Here is a 19,895-nt window from a genome sequence, read left to right as displayed (position 1 = left end):
TTCCTCTAAAAACTCCCTAGCAGACGCTGCCTGCATCGACGTTGCGAGGCGAGGGAGGGGGGCACGTAGGTGAGAACAGAGCGGGAGGGGAGATTGCACGTGCTGTGGTGGCGTAAACACCGTGATGTGAAATACTGATAGGTGAAACAAGGGAAGCGAGCGCAGGTTAGCAGATGCTCCTTTGACGGCATCACGAGGCGAGAGAGGGAGAGCGTAGGAGGGGAAAGAGAAGGGAGTAGACGCGCAGTAAGTGTGGTCACGCCACACACCGGATTGAGCTAGGCAATGAGCTGCTGCGCATCTAACCATAGACCTGCGCGCACTAGCCCCTCATCGTTCACCTACATAGAACTAAATGCGTCTCTCATAATCATATGGTGGTTTTGGGACGTTAAATCCCCCAGATCAATCAATCAATCAATCAATCATTACATAGAACTGAAGAATTTTTTCCCCTAGAAACAAAACGTCTATACTAACTCGATGCATCCATAGCTTCAAATTCCTGTTTGATATGTTTACACAGCCGGGAAAAAAACATGCCCGGCGTTTCTTTCTCGTTGAGCCTGGAACATGTTGCTCCGCCATGGTGGTCTAGTGGCTAAGGTACTCGGCTGCTGCCCCGCATGTCGCGGGATCGAATCCCGACTGCGGAAACTCCATATTTTAGAGAGGGAAAAACGCTGTAGGCCCGTGTGCTGAGACTTCGGTGCACGGTAAAGAACCCCAGGTGGTCGAAATTTCTGGAGCCCTCCAGTATGGCTTCTTTCATAATGATATGGTGGTTTTGGGACATTAAACTCCACATATCAACCGAGCCTGGAACGTTTTATTTTCGAATTGATAAGATCTGTGCTCCCCTAAAAAGCTATTTCTTGGTTACCATTGCGTGGTTTCATTTCCTGAATTTTGCCTCGAAAACTTTCGCACCTATAAGAAGAAGATTTTACGGGGAAACTTCATTTAGGTATTGTAAGCCGAGATCATTTTTAAAATGAAACTGCACAAAGCGCATAGAATACCATGCAACAGTACAACCCAGGTGTAGATGTTGATGTAGATCCTAAATTTTGGCTCACGTCCACCTTGGGGGACTAGTAAAAAATCTGGCAGCTTATTTATATCCTAGTGAAAAGAATAATTTCTCTTTCAGTACAACAAAAGTATTGTTTTTGTAAAATATTGTTGATAAAAAATGGATGAAGTAATTCTTACAGAATTAGCAATAAATTATTTATATCCGAGAAACGTTTTCTGTAGCCCACATTGGTGAACTGAGAACCTTCGTTGTTCAGGTTATTGAGTGAATCTATTTGACTGTTTGATGAAATTTTGCACGGCCTCGCACACTTTCCCGCTGCTGTGCCTAAGGGTATGTGCACCTAGGGATAGTAAGTTTGACGATGTCAAAGCTAATCCAAGATTTTTGGCGTTTTTTTTAGAGATATTTTTCTTAATGTTGCAAAACGTTCAACCAGAGATCAAGAAGTGTCTTATAATTTGCTGTTCTCAACAAAAAGAATAAAGTGGTAAGGGAGTCAAGCCTGCTCTGAATAAATAAATTTTAATGAAGGAATACGACAGCGTAATTACGTGATTGAAACTTACAGACCTCTGGTATGGCATGAGGAGGTATCCCAGAGTGTCATTAGGTGATTGAAACCAGGGGAATTTCTTAAATATGGTGTAGGGAATTCTCGTATTATTATTTTCGTCCGAAGTTTAGCCGCTACTATAGATGTTGTGTTAGGGGTATTTTTGATAGCTGGTTCGTACTCAGCTTCACAACAACAACGTTGTCGTCTTCGTCCATTCCGAGTTATTTCGGTGGCTCTGCCAGAGTGGCATTTGCATATCTGTGACAATATTAGTCCTGTTACTGACAAAAACATTGTAGAAGCTCAAAACGCACTTCATGATTATTGTAGGCAAGATTCGTCACCATAGGCCACCTACTATTTTAATTGTTCAGAGGATGCGTAAATAGGTGTAGTACCTACAGGTGATGAATCATTCACATGTACTCATTGGGAATGAACAGTAGGTGAAGCGTTATTCTGGCTAAGTCACCACGATCGCCTTTGCCATTTATCTTGTCATGTGACACTTGGTGCATTATAGCACCAGCAATGGCGTGTTTGTGTAATCCTACATGGAGCGCTATACTAAAGACTAGACAAGACCGTGACGACAACGGCAGGCCTACGAGAGCACGATGGTTGAAAATGACCGTGATTATCTGAAAATTAGACGAGATTAAGGATTGTAAAAAAATTGGCAGAAACCCACGTACCTGGGAATCGACGTTATGCGAAGCATGCGGAGGGAACGCAACCATGTTGCGATTTTTTTTGTTGAGTTACACGTCGTGAAATGACGCTAATTATATGTGCCAATATTGCATGCACAGACATATGTTGAAGGGTTGCAGATGTTTATATAACCAGTTAGTTGTTCGCGCTTGCACAATGATGCCAACTGGAATACGCGTATTAGCAACACCTGAAGCTGATATGAGGCACCGATGCTCCCGAAGATGCCATATCAACTAACCCTAACTGACGTTAACCCGACGTGAGAGCTGCATCAAAAGAGTACATAATATATATATATATATATATATATATATATACATATATATATATATATATATATATATATATATATATATATATATATATATATAAAGTAGTTCCTAGACCTGGCTTAGCTCTGTGGTAATATGCTTCATTGCAACGCAGAATGCTTGCGTTCGATTCCAGCTGGGACTCCGACATTTATTTGCGTTCGCTGGGTCGACGCTACCGATGTCGGCTGTTTCTTAACGCTCGCGTTAAAATTGTCCACGTGTGTTCTCGTTGTTCCTGAGTAGAAGCTAAGTGTGAACCACGTGTGGCACATAACCGCAAACCAGCGGCACACACCCGCCCTCGGGTATGTGCCACCATCTGGGGGGAAGCGTTTGACTTCGCACGCGGCGGGACTGTGACAATAATTCATGCCTTGACCAGCGCGCCATATTCACTAAGCCATCTTCCCTTCACATGCTAATTTTCGTTCACGCCAAGTTAGGTGGTGACCACGAGGGCACCCAAACGTAAGCGGCTAGACAGATATATACGCTCAAAGTCGCCGAAGTTCGCCGAGAAATGCTTCGCATTTAATAAAAGAATCATTACGGCATCCAATGGTGATCTTCACGTTGTCGTGACGAAGCATTCCAAAGGCAAACATTACGAGCCTGCGAATTGCAAATAAACTATCTATACATTACACTACACTGGTACTGAATCCAGGGTGGTGTGACCTGCTTGACAGCGCTATTCATAAATAAATGTGTTCAAGAAAACGCGAAAGGCAGAAAGGAAAGTGATGACTGAGACATAAGGGGGAAGGCTCACTCGAAGTACTCTTGCGCAGGGCTAGTGGCCAGTCCCGTGGCATTAGCACGTTCGGCAAGCGTACGACATGTCGCTGTATTCCAGGGGTTGTCACAGCGCGTCCAGGGTAGCTCCGAGGCCAGAGACGCCACAAGGTAGTAAAGTGCCCAGGCGATCACTGTGTTGTAGTACATGGCCATGTACAAGTCAAGAATGCAGATGGCGTACCCAATTCCTGCAGAGGATGCAACGAGCAGAGACCATGATGGCGATGCACTTTCAAGCGCAGAATCGTGATTGCCACTATTTTCATCAGCAGCATTTTTACTCAACAGCATCTATCTATCTATCTATCTATCTATCTATCTATCTATCTATCTATCTATCTATCTATCTATCTATCTATCTATCTATCTATCTATCTATCTATCTCCCTACGTATTGGTATTAGTGGCCTCGTGATCAGCTCACGTGGGTAAGACGGTAGACAAATATTTTTATGGAAGGGTAAAATGGTGTGACGAACATGTCTGACTGTTCATGTCATGTATAACATGAAAACTCCACTGTTTACGTGTAAAGCCCTTTCTTGCATAAAAACTTGGCAGATCCCACGTAACTGGGAATTGATGTTATGCGAAGCATGCGGAGGGAAGGTGACCGTGTTGCAATTTTTTTTATTGAGCTACACTTCATGAATTGACGCTAAATACATGCTCAAATTATGCACGTACAGATATATGTTTAAGAGTTGGAGCTGTGTATATGACCAGCTGTTTTCACTTACGCAACGATGTCAACTGGAACATGCGTATTAGTAACACCAGAAGCTGATATGAAGCACCGATGCTCGCGAAGATGCTGGCCCTGGACACTTCTGCATCAATCAACTTCAGCGCATGCCACCTAACCACAATTGACGTTAACCCGTCTTGACGGCTGTATCAAATGAGTACATATTTAACGTTTAATAAATTGGGTAAGCGGCAGTGCAACCACTTTTGACGTTTCACGAAGATTTGCGTCTATTCAAAAAATTGTTGCAAGACATGGTGAGGCTCTGTGGTAGACTGCTTGACTGCCACGCAGAATACTTGGGTTTGATTTTTGCTATAGGACCCTGAAACTTATTATTTGCATTCGTTGGGGGCAAACGGTGCCTATGTCCGGTTTTTTGATTGATATGTGGGGTTTAACGTCCCAAAACCACTTCATGGTTATGAGAGACGCCGTAGTGGAGGACTCCGGAAATTTCGACCACCTGGGGTTCTTTAACGTGCACCCAAATCTGAGCACACGGGCCTACAACATTTCCGCCTCCATCGGAAATGCAGCCGCCGCAGCCGGGATTCGAACCCGCGCCATGCGTATGTCCGGTTTTTTAAGCATAACATTTATTCTATGCCTTCGTTGAGTTGACGCTGCCGATGTCGGGTATTGCTTAACGCTTCGCGTGAAAGTTGCCCATGTGTGTTCTCGTCGTTCCTGGGTATATACTAAGCGTCAATCACCTGTGGCACGTACCCGCGTATCAGCGGCACATACCCACCCCTGGATATATGCCACTGTCGGGGGGAGGGGAAGCTTTTGACGACGCACGTGACGGGAGTGTGACATTATTTATGTCTTGACCAGCGAGTCATATTCGTCAAATCATCTTACTCTCCTATGCTAAATTTGGTTCAGGCCGAGTTGAGGGGGTGACTACGAAAGCACCCAAACCTAAGCGGCTAGATATATAGATATACAGATAGATAGATAGATACGCTGAATGTTTCTGAAGTTCACTAAGAAGTGTTTCGCACTCAAAATTATATTTGGCCCGTTGGTGTGAATCTATCTTAGTAGGAAGCGCCGAAGAATTATACAGAAACATGAGACCATTAAACAGGTGTGGCTCATACACTAATACTACGGGTTGCGTGTATGCTTCATAGGTGACTGACAGCTTATGTCTAACCAGGAACATGAAGAACGGACACCGGTATTTGAAATGCGGATACTTTTAAAAAAACTAACATCAACAGCGTTGGCCCGATGAGGGCAAAATAAAAGTGTTAGGGTCCAAGCAAGAAAATAAACAATGCAGGCGTAACGTGGGTTAAACGTCATTTGTGGTTGCTGCACTCGCAATGGAATTTCATAAACAGAGGTTATGTAGTCCTAATATACAAGCGTCATGTCTGGTTAACGTCAATCACATAGTTAGGCGCCGTCTATTGGAACTGGTCTACGTAGAACTTGCCAGGGCTGCCTCTTAGGAAGCGCAAGCGCTTCATAACGGCTCACCGCTTAAGGGATTGGTGGTATCTCATTTGCGGTCGGCTTAGTTAGGCCTGTGCAAACAATTGACTATATGACACATATGCAACGGCTAAGCATCTGTACCGATGTTTAGCGGAATTTCCTAACGCTTCAATCTCAGTAAGGAAATTACACCATGGTCCCTTTCCTTCCGCGTGCTCCGAATAAAATCAATTTCCTTGGCACTAGAAATCTGTGCAATTTTAAAGGAAAGCTTAATTATAGGCAGCATTGTAAATGCGTAAACATAGACAATGATGAATGTGTAAGTTTATTTTTCTTGTCATATTTAGGCAATTGGGTGACCAATTTAGAAAACTATAGTTAAAATGTATCTGCATGTTAACGGTTTTTTAACGTGCATCGGAAATGTCTTAGCATTTGGTTTGCCTAAGCAGAGTGCTCTAACTTGTACTATATCACGTACGGCTTATGTAAGTGTTGATTTTCTCTTCAAGAAGCTGTTGTTTTACTAAATTGTTGCCAGTCCCAGGGTAAGTTTTCGTTATACTTTCTAATTTTGCGTATGCGTCTTTCCAAACTGCGTTTATCAGTCTTCTAGGCTTCATATATTGAGGTATTGTAGCCAGCTTGAAATCTGCAGTTTATTTGTTTTTAAAGCTGTCGATTAGCTGTCGATTTATACGAGCACAGGCACTCGTATGAAACGAACAAAAAAAAAACCCAACACAAGCGCTTTTAAATGCAGTTCAATAAAAAAGCGAAATATAATTCACACGTACAATACCACCAATGCACCAGCACACAGAAGTATTACTGAATCACCTACGCCACACTTTGGGTAAAACTGAGCATGAAAAAAAAAACAGAAGTCACCGAAATATACCGGACAATTTTACCGAGGCTATATGCTGTGCGGTGTGGTATAAATAAAACACAACTTTATAAAATGGCGTGAGCGACGGCTCTGTTACATATTTAGTACCTTTTCATATTAGAGAAGACTTCACAAATTTTGCTCATCATCTTGTCTGAATGGTAGAAGAAAAGTGTGGCACAATTAATGTGCATTCGGACGGCAAGTAGCGCACGGCGGAATGGGTAGCAAACAGGGCCTTCAGGCGTATTCGTACGCTCATTGGGATGCAGATTCAAGCAGCTACGCGTCCAACCAACGCAAACACGGCTACGTGGGATGCTATGAAACATCCACTATCAATATGTTTGTAGGCGTGTTCGTAGGCTGTCAACCCGGAGTTCCACTTGATGCGTCTGCGAACTGTTACGCATTTGTCACGCACCTTCTTTTTGGCAAAAAGAATAAAGCTACCTGAACCACACGCCAAGAACCTATTGAAAGCTAAATGACAGACCATGCAGATATGGTATCACAGCAACTTTTGTCATCTCTCTCTCTTTGATGCGGTAACGTGTCTCATCTCGTTTCTCGTTTCAACTTTAATTGCAGAGACTGTGGATGGTCACCTAGTTTCGCAGGCACCTCAGTTTTGTTCCGCTATTGGCACTAGATAACAGTAAAACTTCTAAAGCACTTCATTATATAAAAGGAAGGTCAAATGTGTGGGTCAGCCATCGCCCGTGATAACTAATAAAGAACTATATATAAGTGAAATAACACTTGGGCAAGTGAATGTTGCTTATTGAAGACTGAGCGTGAAGCGAAAAATACAGCAAACAAGGAAAATGAAGACACAGGGAAACTCACTACAAGCAACAGGATTATTTATTCAGGAAAAAAAACATATTTAAGACATAGTCAAACTAAATAGAACTAAAAGAGTCGGCGTGTAAATATAAAAGAACATACAAACTTTCAGCACAATAAGTTGTCTCGTTGTTCATGAAAGCTATCTTTGATTCCTATAGAAAGATAGATCGATGGTTATTGTAATAATGCCTCTGCCGCCGGATAATGGATATCTTTAAAATCTCTCTCTGCGTTGACCCCTTACGTGTCTACATCACAGTTTTCTAAACAAAATAGCTTGCAGCTGCTTTTGCACTCCTTGCAGTGCAACGCCAGATGCCTGCACGGCCTACCAATCAAGAGACTGATGTGGTCACACATAGAAGCATGTTTCTTTTTTGTCACCAACTGGCTCAGCTTCCTGTCTTTTTATGATAGCACGTTCCAGTTTGCCCATCACAAAACACCTGCCCACACGACAATGGTATTCTACACAGCACACTACATGCGCACAAAACAAACTGTTGGACGTTTTTGATGCTACATTTTTTATCGCACCACTCGGGCTTCCGTAATCACTTCCTCAACACTGAGTAAATGCGACCCACTTTTTCTTCCACAGAACACGGCGTTAACTCCGTACCTGGAAGCCACAACCTTATAGCCATAAGTAAGCCAGAGAACGCAAGAGAGTATGAATACATTTTTTCCAGTGAAGTCGCTTCCCAGGCTGTTTTCTCTAGCACCGTTTTATATTTTCCCAAGTGGCTGCTACGACTTTCACAGGAAAACAAGTTTACGTAAAAACTTTTGATAATAAAATGCGTACGTGACTTGTCAACGTTAATTTCGGCAGGTCAACGCAGTGCCATTTTTTGCCAGCCGGAAGTGTCCTGAGCTGTACTCAAGAAGTAACTTCGCAGTTCAGATGGACAAACATCCAACAAACATAATCTTCTTGAAAGAACAACTGCAAATACAAAAATCTGAGATGATTGTTGTACAACTCTCACGTATAGGCACAAGTGGCTTCTCCGCATTGAGCCGATATGACAAAATACCGGCTTATAATTGGAATTCAGTATTCAATACGGCGCTGTATGTTATGTAGTTTTATAATAAAAGGTCGAAGTGCCTACAGAGTACCAGTTAGAAATACTAGACGTGTATTTGCTCTTCAAAACGCGTCATAGAAAGGCAGCGCCACCCGCACTAGAAGGGGGCTAGACATCATGAGTGTAAATACCGGTTGCTGTATGAATGGCTGTCCGTAGCGCGAAAGGTATATGTTCTGTTTTGTTTGCTGTATTGCGTACTATTACTCTGCTGATGTTCGTTCTGCATATGTGACGTGCTTCAAGCAATCTATGCAGTTCACGGCTTTTACAAAACGCTCGACATAATTTTTTAAACATTAGTCTTAACGCAGCAGGAGTGATTCTATTCTTGGAGAGAGTTGATGCACTCTAGTCCTACCAAATTTTAAAACTCTGAGAGATTAGCGCAACTCCCTCAGAGGGTGTATGAACTCTATTTAAGAGGCGTACGTGACTGTACTCTGGCGAGAGAGCTTGTTCACTCTCGTACAGCAAGAGTACCAGCACTTTGTCTAGAGAGTGTGCTTACTCTGTGCAGAAGAAAGTTTCCAGCACTCCTGAAAAGAGAGTGAAATATGGGACAAGCTTCTATTTCCACTCAGAGAGTTGCCAGCACTATCTTGGGGCAGTGACTGTATAAGTCATGACGATGAAGAAGATGTTGACCATCAATAAGGACTGGCTTGTGAAGTAGATGAAGTCTCGTTGTGATTACATTGCTGTTCGTATGACTGTAAACAACCAACAACCGCCCAAAGAACTAGCCAGGCCTCATCTTTGTGAATTTCAGGCTAGGTTCAATGCACAAAGCAGTAATAATCTAAGCACAACGAAATTGACAACTCGACACAACATACCTGTTATGACCAATAAACACTGTATACAACTGTAGCCCACTTGGTACTCACTTACATGCGTTAGTGGTCCCTGTCACGGGTGATTTATTGTAACATCGAATGATCACCTTTCTTCGCCCAGTCATCCTAATTCACTTCGTGGAGTTGCCGTCATTTTTTTTCGGCCTCCACTATTGACAATATAATGTACGTTTACTGTACTTTCAACTGCCATCAAATGGTCGCACATTCAACGGAAAGGTTTTCTTCTGAAAGTAAACTAAAAATGTACACGGTAGAACAACTGAAAAAAGCAAAAGCGTGCCTTGTGAGTACTGTGAATTGCCCAGTGTTCTATATCAGACACACCAAACCTAGTAGGTCTCAGGCCCTTATTCTCAGGCTATTGCAAACGGTGTTTCACTCTTACATAAGATCCTTAGATGCCAGTTATCCCGAAGTGTTCCCCAAGTGTTCTTGCCTTGTGTGCGGAAATGTATCCACACTTGCACACATGTGGTAGAGTAGGACTGCGTACCTTAACACCGATATAGTTGTCCATGTGAGAGGTGGCCCTCCAAAGTTCTCTGGTATGCGACCAACTCCGGGCCGTCCAGCATTTCCGCACAGCAGAAAACGGGCTTCGCCTGACAGTCTTGACGTGAAAGTCACCCACTACGCGATAACTTACGTCTCGCCAAACATCAACAAAAGTTTCGCCCACCCACACACACCAAACTTCGAAGGCATGTTGCATTCTTTCCAAAAAGCTAAATATGTCGATGTTTGTTTAGTACTGACAGCAATAATAATTTTTGATGTTTAGCGTCCCAATTAGAGCGCTGCATGAGCCTGAGACGGCCTAACCCACCGGCTGCGCCGTGCCGTTCGAAGCGCTTTCTGTTGGGACCGGGCTGGGCTTAAATGTGCGGGCCGTGGCTGGGCCAGGGCTTGAGGCTGTGGGCAGTGCCGGACTTGAGCCCAGTGATTGAAAAACCAAAGTCGAGACTTCGAGCACATGAAAGCATTATGCACTGCATGGTCTATTCTGTGCCAAACTTAAATGACACGCGCTAGGAGTTGGGGGAAATCGAAGCTCGCTATGATGACGTTCATGTTACCTCGGTGCGATACGGTACAGAACCTACTGAACTTAACTGGAAGTCTTCGGTTGGAAGACCTCACTATAAGGCCATGTAGATTGACATCAAATTCTCGGGGCCCTTTAAGTAGGCCAGCAATATGCTTGTGCAGGACAAAGTAGTAACGCTGTCCTTTGTATTGATGTACAGACAGAATCACACTTGCCTAGAGCACTGTAGTGCATGGCTCTCGACGCAATTGCTGCCCGCGGCGTCTACCATTCTGTTCATGCTCAAATTAGAGCACAAAGGCCTAGCTTGCAGTAGCGCCATGTTCGGTATAGTATAGGCGTTGGTGTGTACATATTTCTGCAGAAAACGGCAGCTACAGCGCCTGACTTGCAGCTCTAGACAAGTGTGATTTCATCTGTGGTACACAAAACTGAAGAAGCACTACTGCTTCGACAGACTCACCAAAAGTGTGAAAGCTCATGTCAAGGATGCTAGAATTTTTAGAAATAAAGTTTTTTGAAATAAAATGGCCCATAGCAGGGTTGCAGATTATAACAATGTTCTTGTGGCCGTCTTTCCGACATTTTGGTGTTATTGATGAGTGCTGCAAAGTAGATTGTGCTATGCATGCGCGCGCATAACGGCCTACGGTTGATGCTCATTCACGCCAAAAGTGGGGCGGCTTAAGCGACAAGTTGACAAAGTGGAAAGGGTGGAACCTCCTCTTCAGGTGGAGAAAGCGTCAGAAAAACGAGGAAAAAAGGGCGATCACTGTCGAAGCAATTTATTGCAGCCTGCCGAGGCTCCCCGTTTTGCCTCAGCCAGTCTGAACGCCATACAGTGGAGGTGCGCTGGTGGTGCGGGTTCACCGTTGGGAGAAGCCTTGTCACGTCATAGCAAAAAGTGCGCGAAAGCGTGAAATGCCCGCCTCCTCTGCCGCGCGGCGATCCAAAGGAGGCGGGCGGTCTGAACAGAAGCACGCTCTCGCCGCCTCGCCACGTTGAAAGGCGCGCTTGCCTGCTTTGCCGCGCCACCTCCGATAAGAACCTGTCTTTAGAGATAGCGTTTATTTTTGCTTGCACTGACCTTACTTATGTAGGCACCCGATGGTACTTGGTATCATTTCACGGTGGCTATAAGAACGTAAGTCACCTCAAATAAAACCTTATCGTTCAGACAGCTTTCATCTGGTGTATACTTCTTGGATGCTGTGCGCTCTACCTGTCGTTACGACGTAGCAAAGGCAAAGAGAAACCCACCCACGTAAAACTAAGGACTTCGCTGCTTCTGCAATGGCATACCTGGTGCCACTGGTTGACTATGGGAAGGACGAGTGGCTATCGTACGTCATTTGCAAGAGTCTTACTTTGAAGGCAACAATGTCACGGAACATGCGCAGAAGGAAGCACTTCTCGTTTTGGCTCGCGGATCAAGTTCCATTGACGTCCTCTGTAGCGGTGCGCTTCTCGGAAGTTGACAAGGAAGCGGTGCAAATTTCGCAACGCGTCTTTGATTTCCAGGTAAACGAAGTTGCGGAGAACTTAAGCCTTTTCACTCGTTTTGAAAATGAAATTGAATCTGCCCTGCAGTTTATCGCCGAGCTCTGTCCACTTGCCGACAAGTGCAACTTCGGCAGCATGAATGGACGAATGCTGCACGACAAGATAGTATGCGGAATCCGAAACACAGAGCTACAAAAAGTACTACTGTGTCGATGAAAACTGATTTTGAAAGAAGCCATGGCATGCTGCTCGCATCAGAGGTGGTGGTTCAAGGCATCCAGCTTATGGAGAACTTCGATGTGAAGATGGAACCAGAAATACATGGTTGACTGAAGGGCTGCCAATAAGTAAGCAAGTTCACAACGAATGTTGAAAATATGCAAAAAAACCTACTCATTTCAAAATTTTTCGTACCAAAATGCTAAGTGGTTGAAGTGCGGAAAAACAAGGCACATACCTGTAGCAGGGCTAATGGAAGGAGGCACAGTACTTTCGCGCCAAGTGAAGGTTTCGAAGAGAAATTTCGCCGGTGTTGAAGAAAGACAAGTTGATCAACATCTGTGGGGACTATAAGGTAACCGTTAATGCTGCAAGTGTCACTGAACAGTATTCCCTTCCAGTCATCGATACATTTTTGCAGCGCTGCACAAGGAAGCCGTCTACAGCAGCCTAGACTTATGGGATGCCTGCAACCAGATTTCATTGGATGATGAATAAAAAAATTTGGCCATAATTAGTATACCCAAATGTTTTTTTTTTTTGCTACAATCGCTTAACTTTCGGGGAGGTCGAATGCACCGTCTATCTTCCAGCTCACTATGTAAAATGTGTGTGGCGGTCTAAATGTACATCCATATTTAGAGGATGGCATCGTGGCAGAAGGGAAAGCAGAGAGCGGTATATGAAAGCTGTGCTCCAGCGGTTCCGTAAAGGTGGCATAAAAATAAGGGAGGATAACTGCTCCTTCAAGTAGACGTAAGTGTCCTATCTGAGACACAAAACCACGAATTACGTACTTCAGTCACTGAAGGAAAGGTCAGAGCTTTGTCAAAAAGGCGAAGCGATGAACCTAATATAAACAAATAAGAAGGTCATGCGCAGCATGGCAAGCAGATCGAAACGTGCCCGGCATTTCTTACGCGCAGGGTACTATGGCACCGACGAACCAAGCAACACAGCCAATTCACACGACGGAGGAGCAGCAGTCGCGTTAGAACTCAGCAGGGGCTTTTTAGGCTCCACATTGATGTCACGGATAGCATTAGGGGGCCATTGCAGCAGTCACAATCTAAATCGTTTACGCCATTGCAACCACCACTTTGCCAAAGCCGTTACCGACGGACCAGGACTTAAAAGCAACGTGACAGCACTCAGTGAAGAAAACTCGATGGAGCGTGGTAAGTTGTCTTAACTGTGCGAAGAATACCAGACTAGACAACTGTGTGAGTCGTCCTATGAGTGTATTGAGTGCCGGTGCGTGTAAATACTAGTGCCTCAAGTATGTGTGCCTGGTTGCGACGCATTGGCGGTGTGCAGGTCTGTAATAAGTTCGTGTCACTACCAACTGTTCGAAAACGTGCGAACAACTCGTTTGACCACCCTTGCCAGAGTGTTCAAAGCAAGCGGGTCACAGTGTTTGAATGACAGAAGGTGTGCGACGTTAACACTGTTATGTCTACAGTGATTGCCTTTCTTATTGTTGTGTTGCGTTGTGTCGTGTCAAGACTAAGGGTTATCCTCGACACAACGTACTGAAAGCCGGGAAGAGTATGGTAAGACACTAAAAACCCAAACCGAAACTGAAGAGAACCGAAGGTGACGAAGGTGCGCGTACACAGAAGAACTTGGCCCGCGTCAACTAGTTGACATCAATGCGTTAGAGAACGCGGCAGCTAGCAAGAACACAGTTTGTTTAACCTGAAGAACGGAAGAGGACCGAGCTAGCGTACCACCCAGCAGGGGTGACCTTGGCGTGTCCTCAGGGTGAGCGAGTATTCCCAACCCGGTTTTGCGGTGCTGTTCTTGCGGTGAACGAATCAGCAGTCTGGGCGAGCAGCTGTTTCATAGGCGGAGATCCTGGCCTTGGTTTTACGTCTGAGCGAACCCGGCAAAACCGTTGACAGAGATCATGGTCATGGCACCACGTACTAGTGGGCAGCCCAGAGCTGAAGGCGTGGAGTCGGCGACACGTCAGGTGCTACGTGGGTCTAAAAGTTCCTGAGAGAGCAGTTCGCCGTCTGTTCGTGCGCCGTCGCGAAACTTCATCGTACACGCTACTACGACTCGTCGTGATTCTACCGCTTAGTGCGTCTATCGTGTAGAATAAACGACACCAGTTAAAAGGTAAAAAATATGCTTATAGCACAGACTAATTCCTGCCATAATATTGATGATGATGATGATGATGATCCTTGACACTCTGGCGCACACCCACAAAGGCGGATCGGCCGAGAACCGGGCGGCAGGATCTTAACTAAATGGCTAATGGTTTTTCAAAGACAACGTAATTTTGGGCTGAAAAAAGTGTAGAAAGAAAAGCCGAAAATCGAAAAAGGAGTATATCTGAGCAGGGAGCGATGCAGGCTATCAGATGCGATTTGAGACAGAGGTAATGGTGGGTCTAAAATGATATATATATATATATATATATATATATATATATATATATATATATATGCTCCTCTGACGAAGGCCGTGCCACGGCCGAAACGTTAGTAAATACTATCCTTTTCTTATGTGCTATCTGCAAGTTATTTCAATATAGAAAATACCCGGACCTTTCGTGCCTTCCCTTCAAGTTCTATATATATATATATATATATATATATATATATATATATATGTGACGCTTCACAAGTGAATGTGGGGAAGAAAGAGTTCTTTGAGTTCTTGATGGCACTGCTGATGTTGCGGAAACCAACGAGGTCGTGTTCCTTTAGTAACACGAGCCTTCTTTTCTTTGATAGTTGGTGTGACCAATAAATAGTTGGTAGTCGTGTGACGTATGAAGTGATGGTTTGTAGAAGCAGAGAAGGAAGAAGATCAGAATAAAATAAACATGGGGTATGAGCCACGCCACGTCGCCCAGTCATCATAGCGTCACACAAGTCGACAGGATGGAGACCTGCCTGCCCCTTCATCAGTCACTCATCTTCGACGCAGTTCCCCAGAAGACACCCTGACCATACATTGACTACCGAATCATCGCCTAGAAGGACAACGACCAGCACCATGCCAGAACCATCGGCTGACCTCGACATCCCCAATTACACCGGATCAGCGGATGATGGACCCGTACAGGACTGGTTCAACCTATTCGAGGTTCACGCCGCCGCTGCATCCTGGTCGGAACGGGAGATGGTTACGAACTTCAGCGACTACGTTACCGGTGAGGCATTTAAATTCTACCTCACCCACATATTCGACAACGATGAGTCTTGGCAAAAGATAAAACAAGAAATGATTGTTTGGTTTAAAAAATACAATGACGACTACGACGAAGACTTGCTTGTATCCCACCATCCACAGGCAACTGCACTCAGTCGTCAATTTTACAGGCAGTCATCAACCATTCGAACGCACAACAAGATTCGACCTCTGACAAAAGACGAAGTGGCACACGAGTTCAGTGGCAGACGACAACGCGTATTTTGGGAAAAACACAGCCATCGAGCGCGCCTCCCTTCTGCACGAAAGTCGGCATTTGCGAAGTCATCGCTTCAGCATATGACCCGAGACGTTGCCCAACCACCTGATGCCGTTCACTCTTCGTCTGGCATACGTGGTCCACCACCTGGGTTTTCATCACGTGGTTCTTCAAGCGCTCCTAACGCTCACCATTTGCCTTATAAGGATGCCGTATTTATGGTAGATGACCTGGCGCATCGGGAAAATACCCTGTCGAGCCATGCTCCTTCCACACGGGTTCATGCATCGCCATCCAGTCCATACACACTTGACAGTAAAAGAAACACCGAAGGTTCAGACGAATCTAACATCGCACGCTGCCAAGCGCAAGAGCCCTTCGTGAACAGTGCAGAAAAAGCCTCCAAAGACATTTTTGTCGATTCTCGTGCACCACCTTCATTTTCTTTTGAGAATCACGACAACCCGACTACCAACTATTTATTGGTCACACCAACTATCAAAGAAAAGCAGGCTCGTGTTACTAAAGGAACACGACCTCGTTGGTTTCCGCAACATCAGCAGTGCCATCAAGAACTCAAAGAACTCCAGAAACCACGGCAGTTACATCAAGCACTACAAACTAAAATAAGATCACAAGCAGATTTGCGGCTTAAGGATGGTCGTCAGGAACGACGCCAACTAATGGAAAGACCAAGTCAGCATCTGAGCCATATTCGTAGAAGGAAACATCAAGGAAGTCTTCTGTACCAGACATCAAGGCATCATGTACAATCCTACCGACGGAGATACCACCACAGAGAACCACGAAACAGACTGAACGCTACCATTAGCAAAATGCAGGAATACAGACATCGTATCATCAACTTCGGTTCTCGCAGACGCAAGCTGGAAGCAATGCTTCTGTCTCAGCCACGACACAGAATACAGCACCCACGACAGAAAATTCGGCGCCTACGACGTCCGACCTTCAAAGGCTACAAGGACGTCCAACCTAGTTCATTCTTTGCAGCTGCTGAAGCCGTGTCACGGTCAGTGGAGCTGTGCAGGACGTGGTTATCTTTTCCAGAACGCCACAGTCAGCCTCGCCCACCAGAACTCCTGCGTTAACCGGACTGTTGCACTCTCCCCTGAAGTCTGAAAGTTTACGGAACTTCCCTGGAGCACAGAACGAATTGTGAACTATGACATTTGTGACTTTTTAACCTCTCCTTGTTTACATTTTATTGTTCGTAATCCACGCTTTCTTTCGGGGGGAGGGGGAATCGTGTGACGTATGAAGTGATGGTTTGTAGAAGCAGAGAAGGAAGAAGATCAGAATGCAATAAACATGGGGTATGAGCCACGCCACGTCGCCCAGTCATCATAGCGTCACATATATATATATATATATATATATATATATATATATATATATATATATATATATATATATATATATATATATATATATATATATATATATATATATATATAGGCAGATCAACATGGCAATCACTTTGTTTCAATTATGTATTCAAATACCGCAGAGCAGACGTCCTTGTGGCTATAACCGAATTTAATGCTGCCAAACGACAAAATTACTGCCACATTTAATTCTAATCCCAATTTTTCAAGTGGAGCTACCAGGTACCTTTTCCGCTGATGAGAATATTGGCGACAGAACAAAAACAAGTGATCTATCGTTTCCATTTCTTCGCAAGTCCGACATAAAGGAGACGCCTTTAGACCAACTTTATGCAAATAATAATTCAGTTGAGGAATTCTGCAACGCAATCTTGTAAAAGTAACTTCCAAGTGCCGTGTTGCACACCACTGTCTATTCCAGCGGCATCTTAGATGTGCGAAATCTTGATATTTATCCAATGAGTAGCAGTCATATTCATGCAAACAGAGGTTTCTAAACCTTATTGCTGTCGCGTAAGCCGTATCAGGCAAAATCGGGATAAGGGGACCGCTAAGAGATACTGTGGCTAGTGCATCCGCCATCTCATTGACATATATGCCACGATGGCCTGGTACCCATAAGAGCTGCAGTTTTTTTCAAGTTTGTCGGTATGAGTTGTCGAAACATGTGCATAAGTGTTAAGTTGGCTCCTGAAGACAGAGCAGCACATACTGAAAAAGAATCTGTAATTACGACTGCCTCCGATTCGCCCAAAGGAAGTTTCCGTAGTGCCAGTACAATAGCAAATAATTTCGCTATGAATATTGGTGTGTAATCTGGGAGTCTAACCGAAAAGAACTAGTCAAAGGAACGTGAGAAGATACCTGCCCCAGCCTTGTCATTTGATACGGATGCATCAGTCGCAATTATGTTGTTCATGTTCACATGTGCCAAGTAATCCTGCAGCCGATCATTTAAATATTGAAATGGCATTTGCTTTGCGTTAGAGGGATAAATATTCTCAAATTCCGTCTTAAGATCTAAATTAACGTTTCTTGTTGAGAAAATATTCTTACAAGAAAACGTATATTTACAGATATTTACAACGATTACACGCGATCACAATGCCTGGCGCACTGGCGGGCTGGAACCAGTCTCTATCCACTTCGTAGTCTTCCCTTTTAGCCAGGGACCCTCTACCGCTTTATGCCCCAATCCCACTACTGCCTTGTGGCACTACCCCGCGGCGTTAAAGCGCCGACCCGGCGCTTGTCACGAAAGGGGAGTGTTGGGTGACACATAAGGCTTCAGTCTTACGACGTGCACAACAGTGGATGGTGGTGGCATTGAGTGCGCTTCGTCGACGACTCGCTGTATCTCGTAGGTGAGGTTGCTGATCTAGCGAAGGACTTTGTATGGTCCGTCATAGCGAAATAAAAGTTTTTCGGAGAGGCCGATGTGACGACATGGGGTCAACAAGAGTTCGAGAGAACCTGGTGCATACGAAACTTCACGGTGGTGACGATCGTATCGATCTTTCTGAGAGGCTTGAGAAAGCATGAGTCGATCTCGGGCAATCTGTCGTGCTGCGTCGGCTCGCTCTATGGCATCGCGGACGTATGTGACAGGGGAGCTTGAACCAGCGGGAAGGAGTGTATCAAGAGGCAGAGAGGGTTCCCGTCCATAAAGAAGGTAGAACGGGGAATAGCCTGCGGTGTCATGTCTGGAGGAGTTGTAAGCGAAGGTGACGTAGGGTAACGTTGCGTCCCAGTCACGGTGGTCTGGAGAAACATACATTGACAACATGTCCGTGATAGTGCGATTCAGGCGCTCTGTAAGTCCATTAGTTTGTGGATGGTATGCCGTTGTGAACTTGTGGTTCGTGGAACAGGAACGTACGATATCCTGGACGACGCGAGATAAAAAGTATCGGTCTTGGTCAGTAACGAGCTGTCGAGGAGCGCCGTGATGCAATATGATGTCATGTAGCAGAAAGTCGGCGACATCGGTAGCGCAGCTGGTTGGAAGAGCGCGGGTGATCGCATAACGTGTCGCGTAGTCGGTCGCCACGGCAACCCATTTGTTCCCGGATGCAGAAGTGGGAAATGGCCCGAGAAGGTCGAGCCCTACGCGGTAGAATGGTTCAGCAGGGATCTCAATAGGGTTAAGAAGGCCAGCTGGAAGCGATGTTGGTCGTTTTCGACGTTGACAAAGGTCGCAGCTGGCAACATACTTTTGCACCAAGCGATATAGGCGTGGCCAGAAAAAACGGCGCCGGACGCGATCATAAGTGCGAGTGACTCCCAGGTGACCAGCGGCAGGTTCATCGTGAAGCTGTCGGAGAACATCTACACGCAAATGGGAAGGCACGACGAGAAGGCGGTCAGGGCCGTTAGGGCGCATGTTGTGGCGGTAGAGAACTCCTTCATGAAGGAAATGCAAGTTCAGAGAAGTGGGCGGAGTAGCGGAACTCAAGCTTTCTATGATGGGAAGTAAATTCGGGTCGCGGCGTTGCTCAGAAGCGATATCAAGAAAGTCTGATATTGATAAGACGCAAGCCTCCGTAGCTCTCTCTGTGGCGTCTGGTGGATCCACTGGATACCGTGACAGGCAGTCGGCGTCTTGATGGAGGTGACCAGATTTATACACGACCGAGAAGGTGTATTCTTGGAGGCGTAGAGACCAACGACCAAGACGTCCCGTGGGATCCTTTAGCGAGGAAAGCCAGCAGAGTGCATGGTGATCAGTTACAACAGTAAAACTGCGGCCGCAGAGGTACGGGCGAAATTTAGCGACAGCCCAAACAAGAGCAAGACACTCTCTTTCGGTGATTGAATAATTCCTCTCGGCAGGGGATAAAAGGCGGCTGGCGTAGGCGATGACACAGTCACGTCCATGCTGACGCTGAGCTAAAACAGCACCAATTCCGTGGCCACTCGCGTCCGTACGAACTTCTGTCGGGGAAGTCTGATCGAAGTGGG

The 19,895-nt window shown here is 45.2% G+C and overlaps 1 protein-coding gene across 1 annotated transcript in view; it reads right to left on the bottom strand.

Moving 5' to 3' along the window:
- Window positions 1-19,895, bottom strand: part of SerT (Serotonin transporter) — a 387,450-nt gene that overhangs the window by 294,633 nt on the left and 72,922 nt on the right. Inside the window, exon 3 of the mRNA XM_075890899.1 lies at window positions 3,402-3,615. Coding sequence (XP_075747014.1) covers window positions 3,402-3,615 — 214 coding nt within the window. The remainder of the gene's footprint in view (window positions 1-3,401; window positions 3,616-19,895) is intronic.

This window comes from Rhipicephalus microplus, chromosome 3 (genome assembly GCF_043290135.1).
Source record: "Rhipicephalus microplus isolate Deutch F79 chromosome 3, USDA_Rmic, whole genome shotgun sequence".
NCBI lineage: Eukaryota > Metazoa > Arthropoda > Arachnida > Ixodida > Ixodidae > Rhipicephalus > Rhipicephalus microplus.
This window is presented reverse-complemented; position numbering and strand designations above follow the sequence as displayed.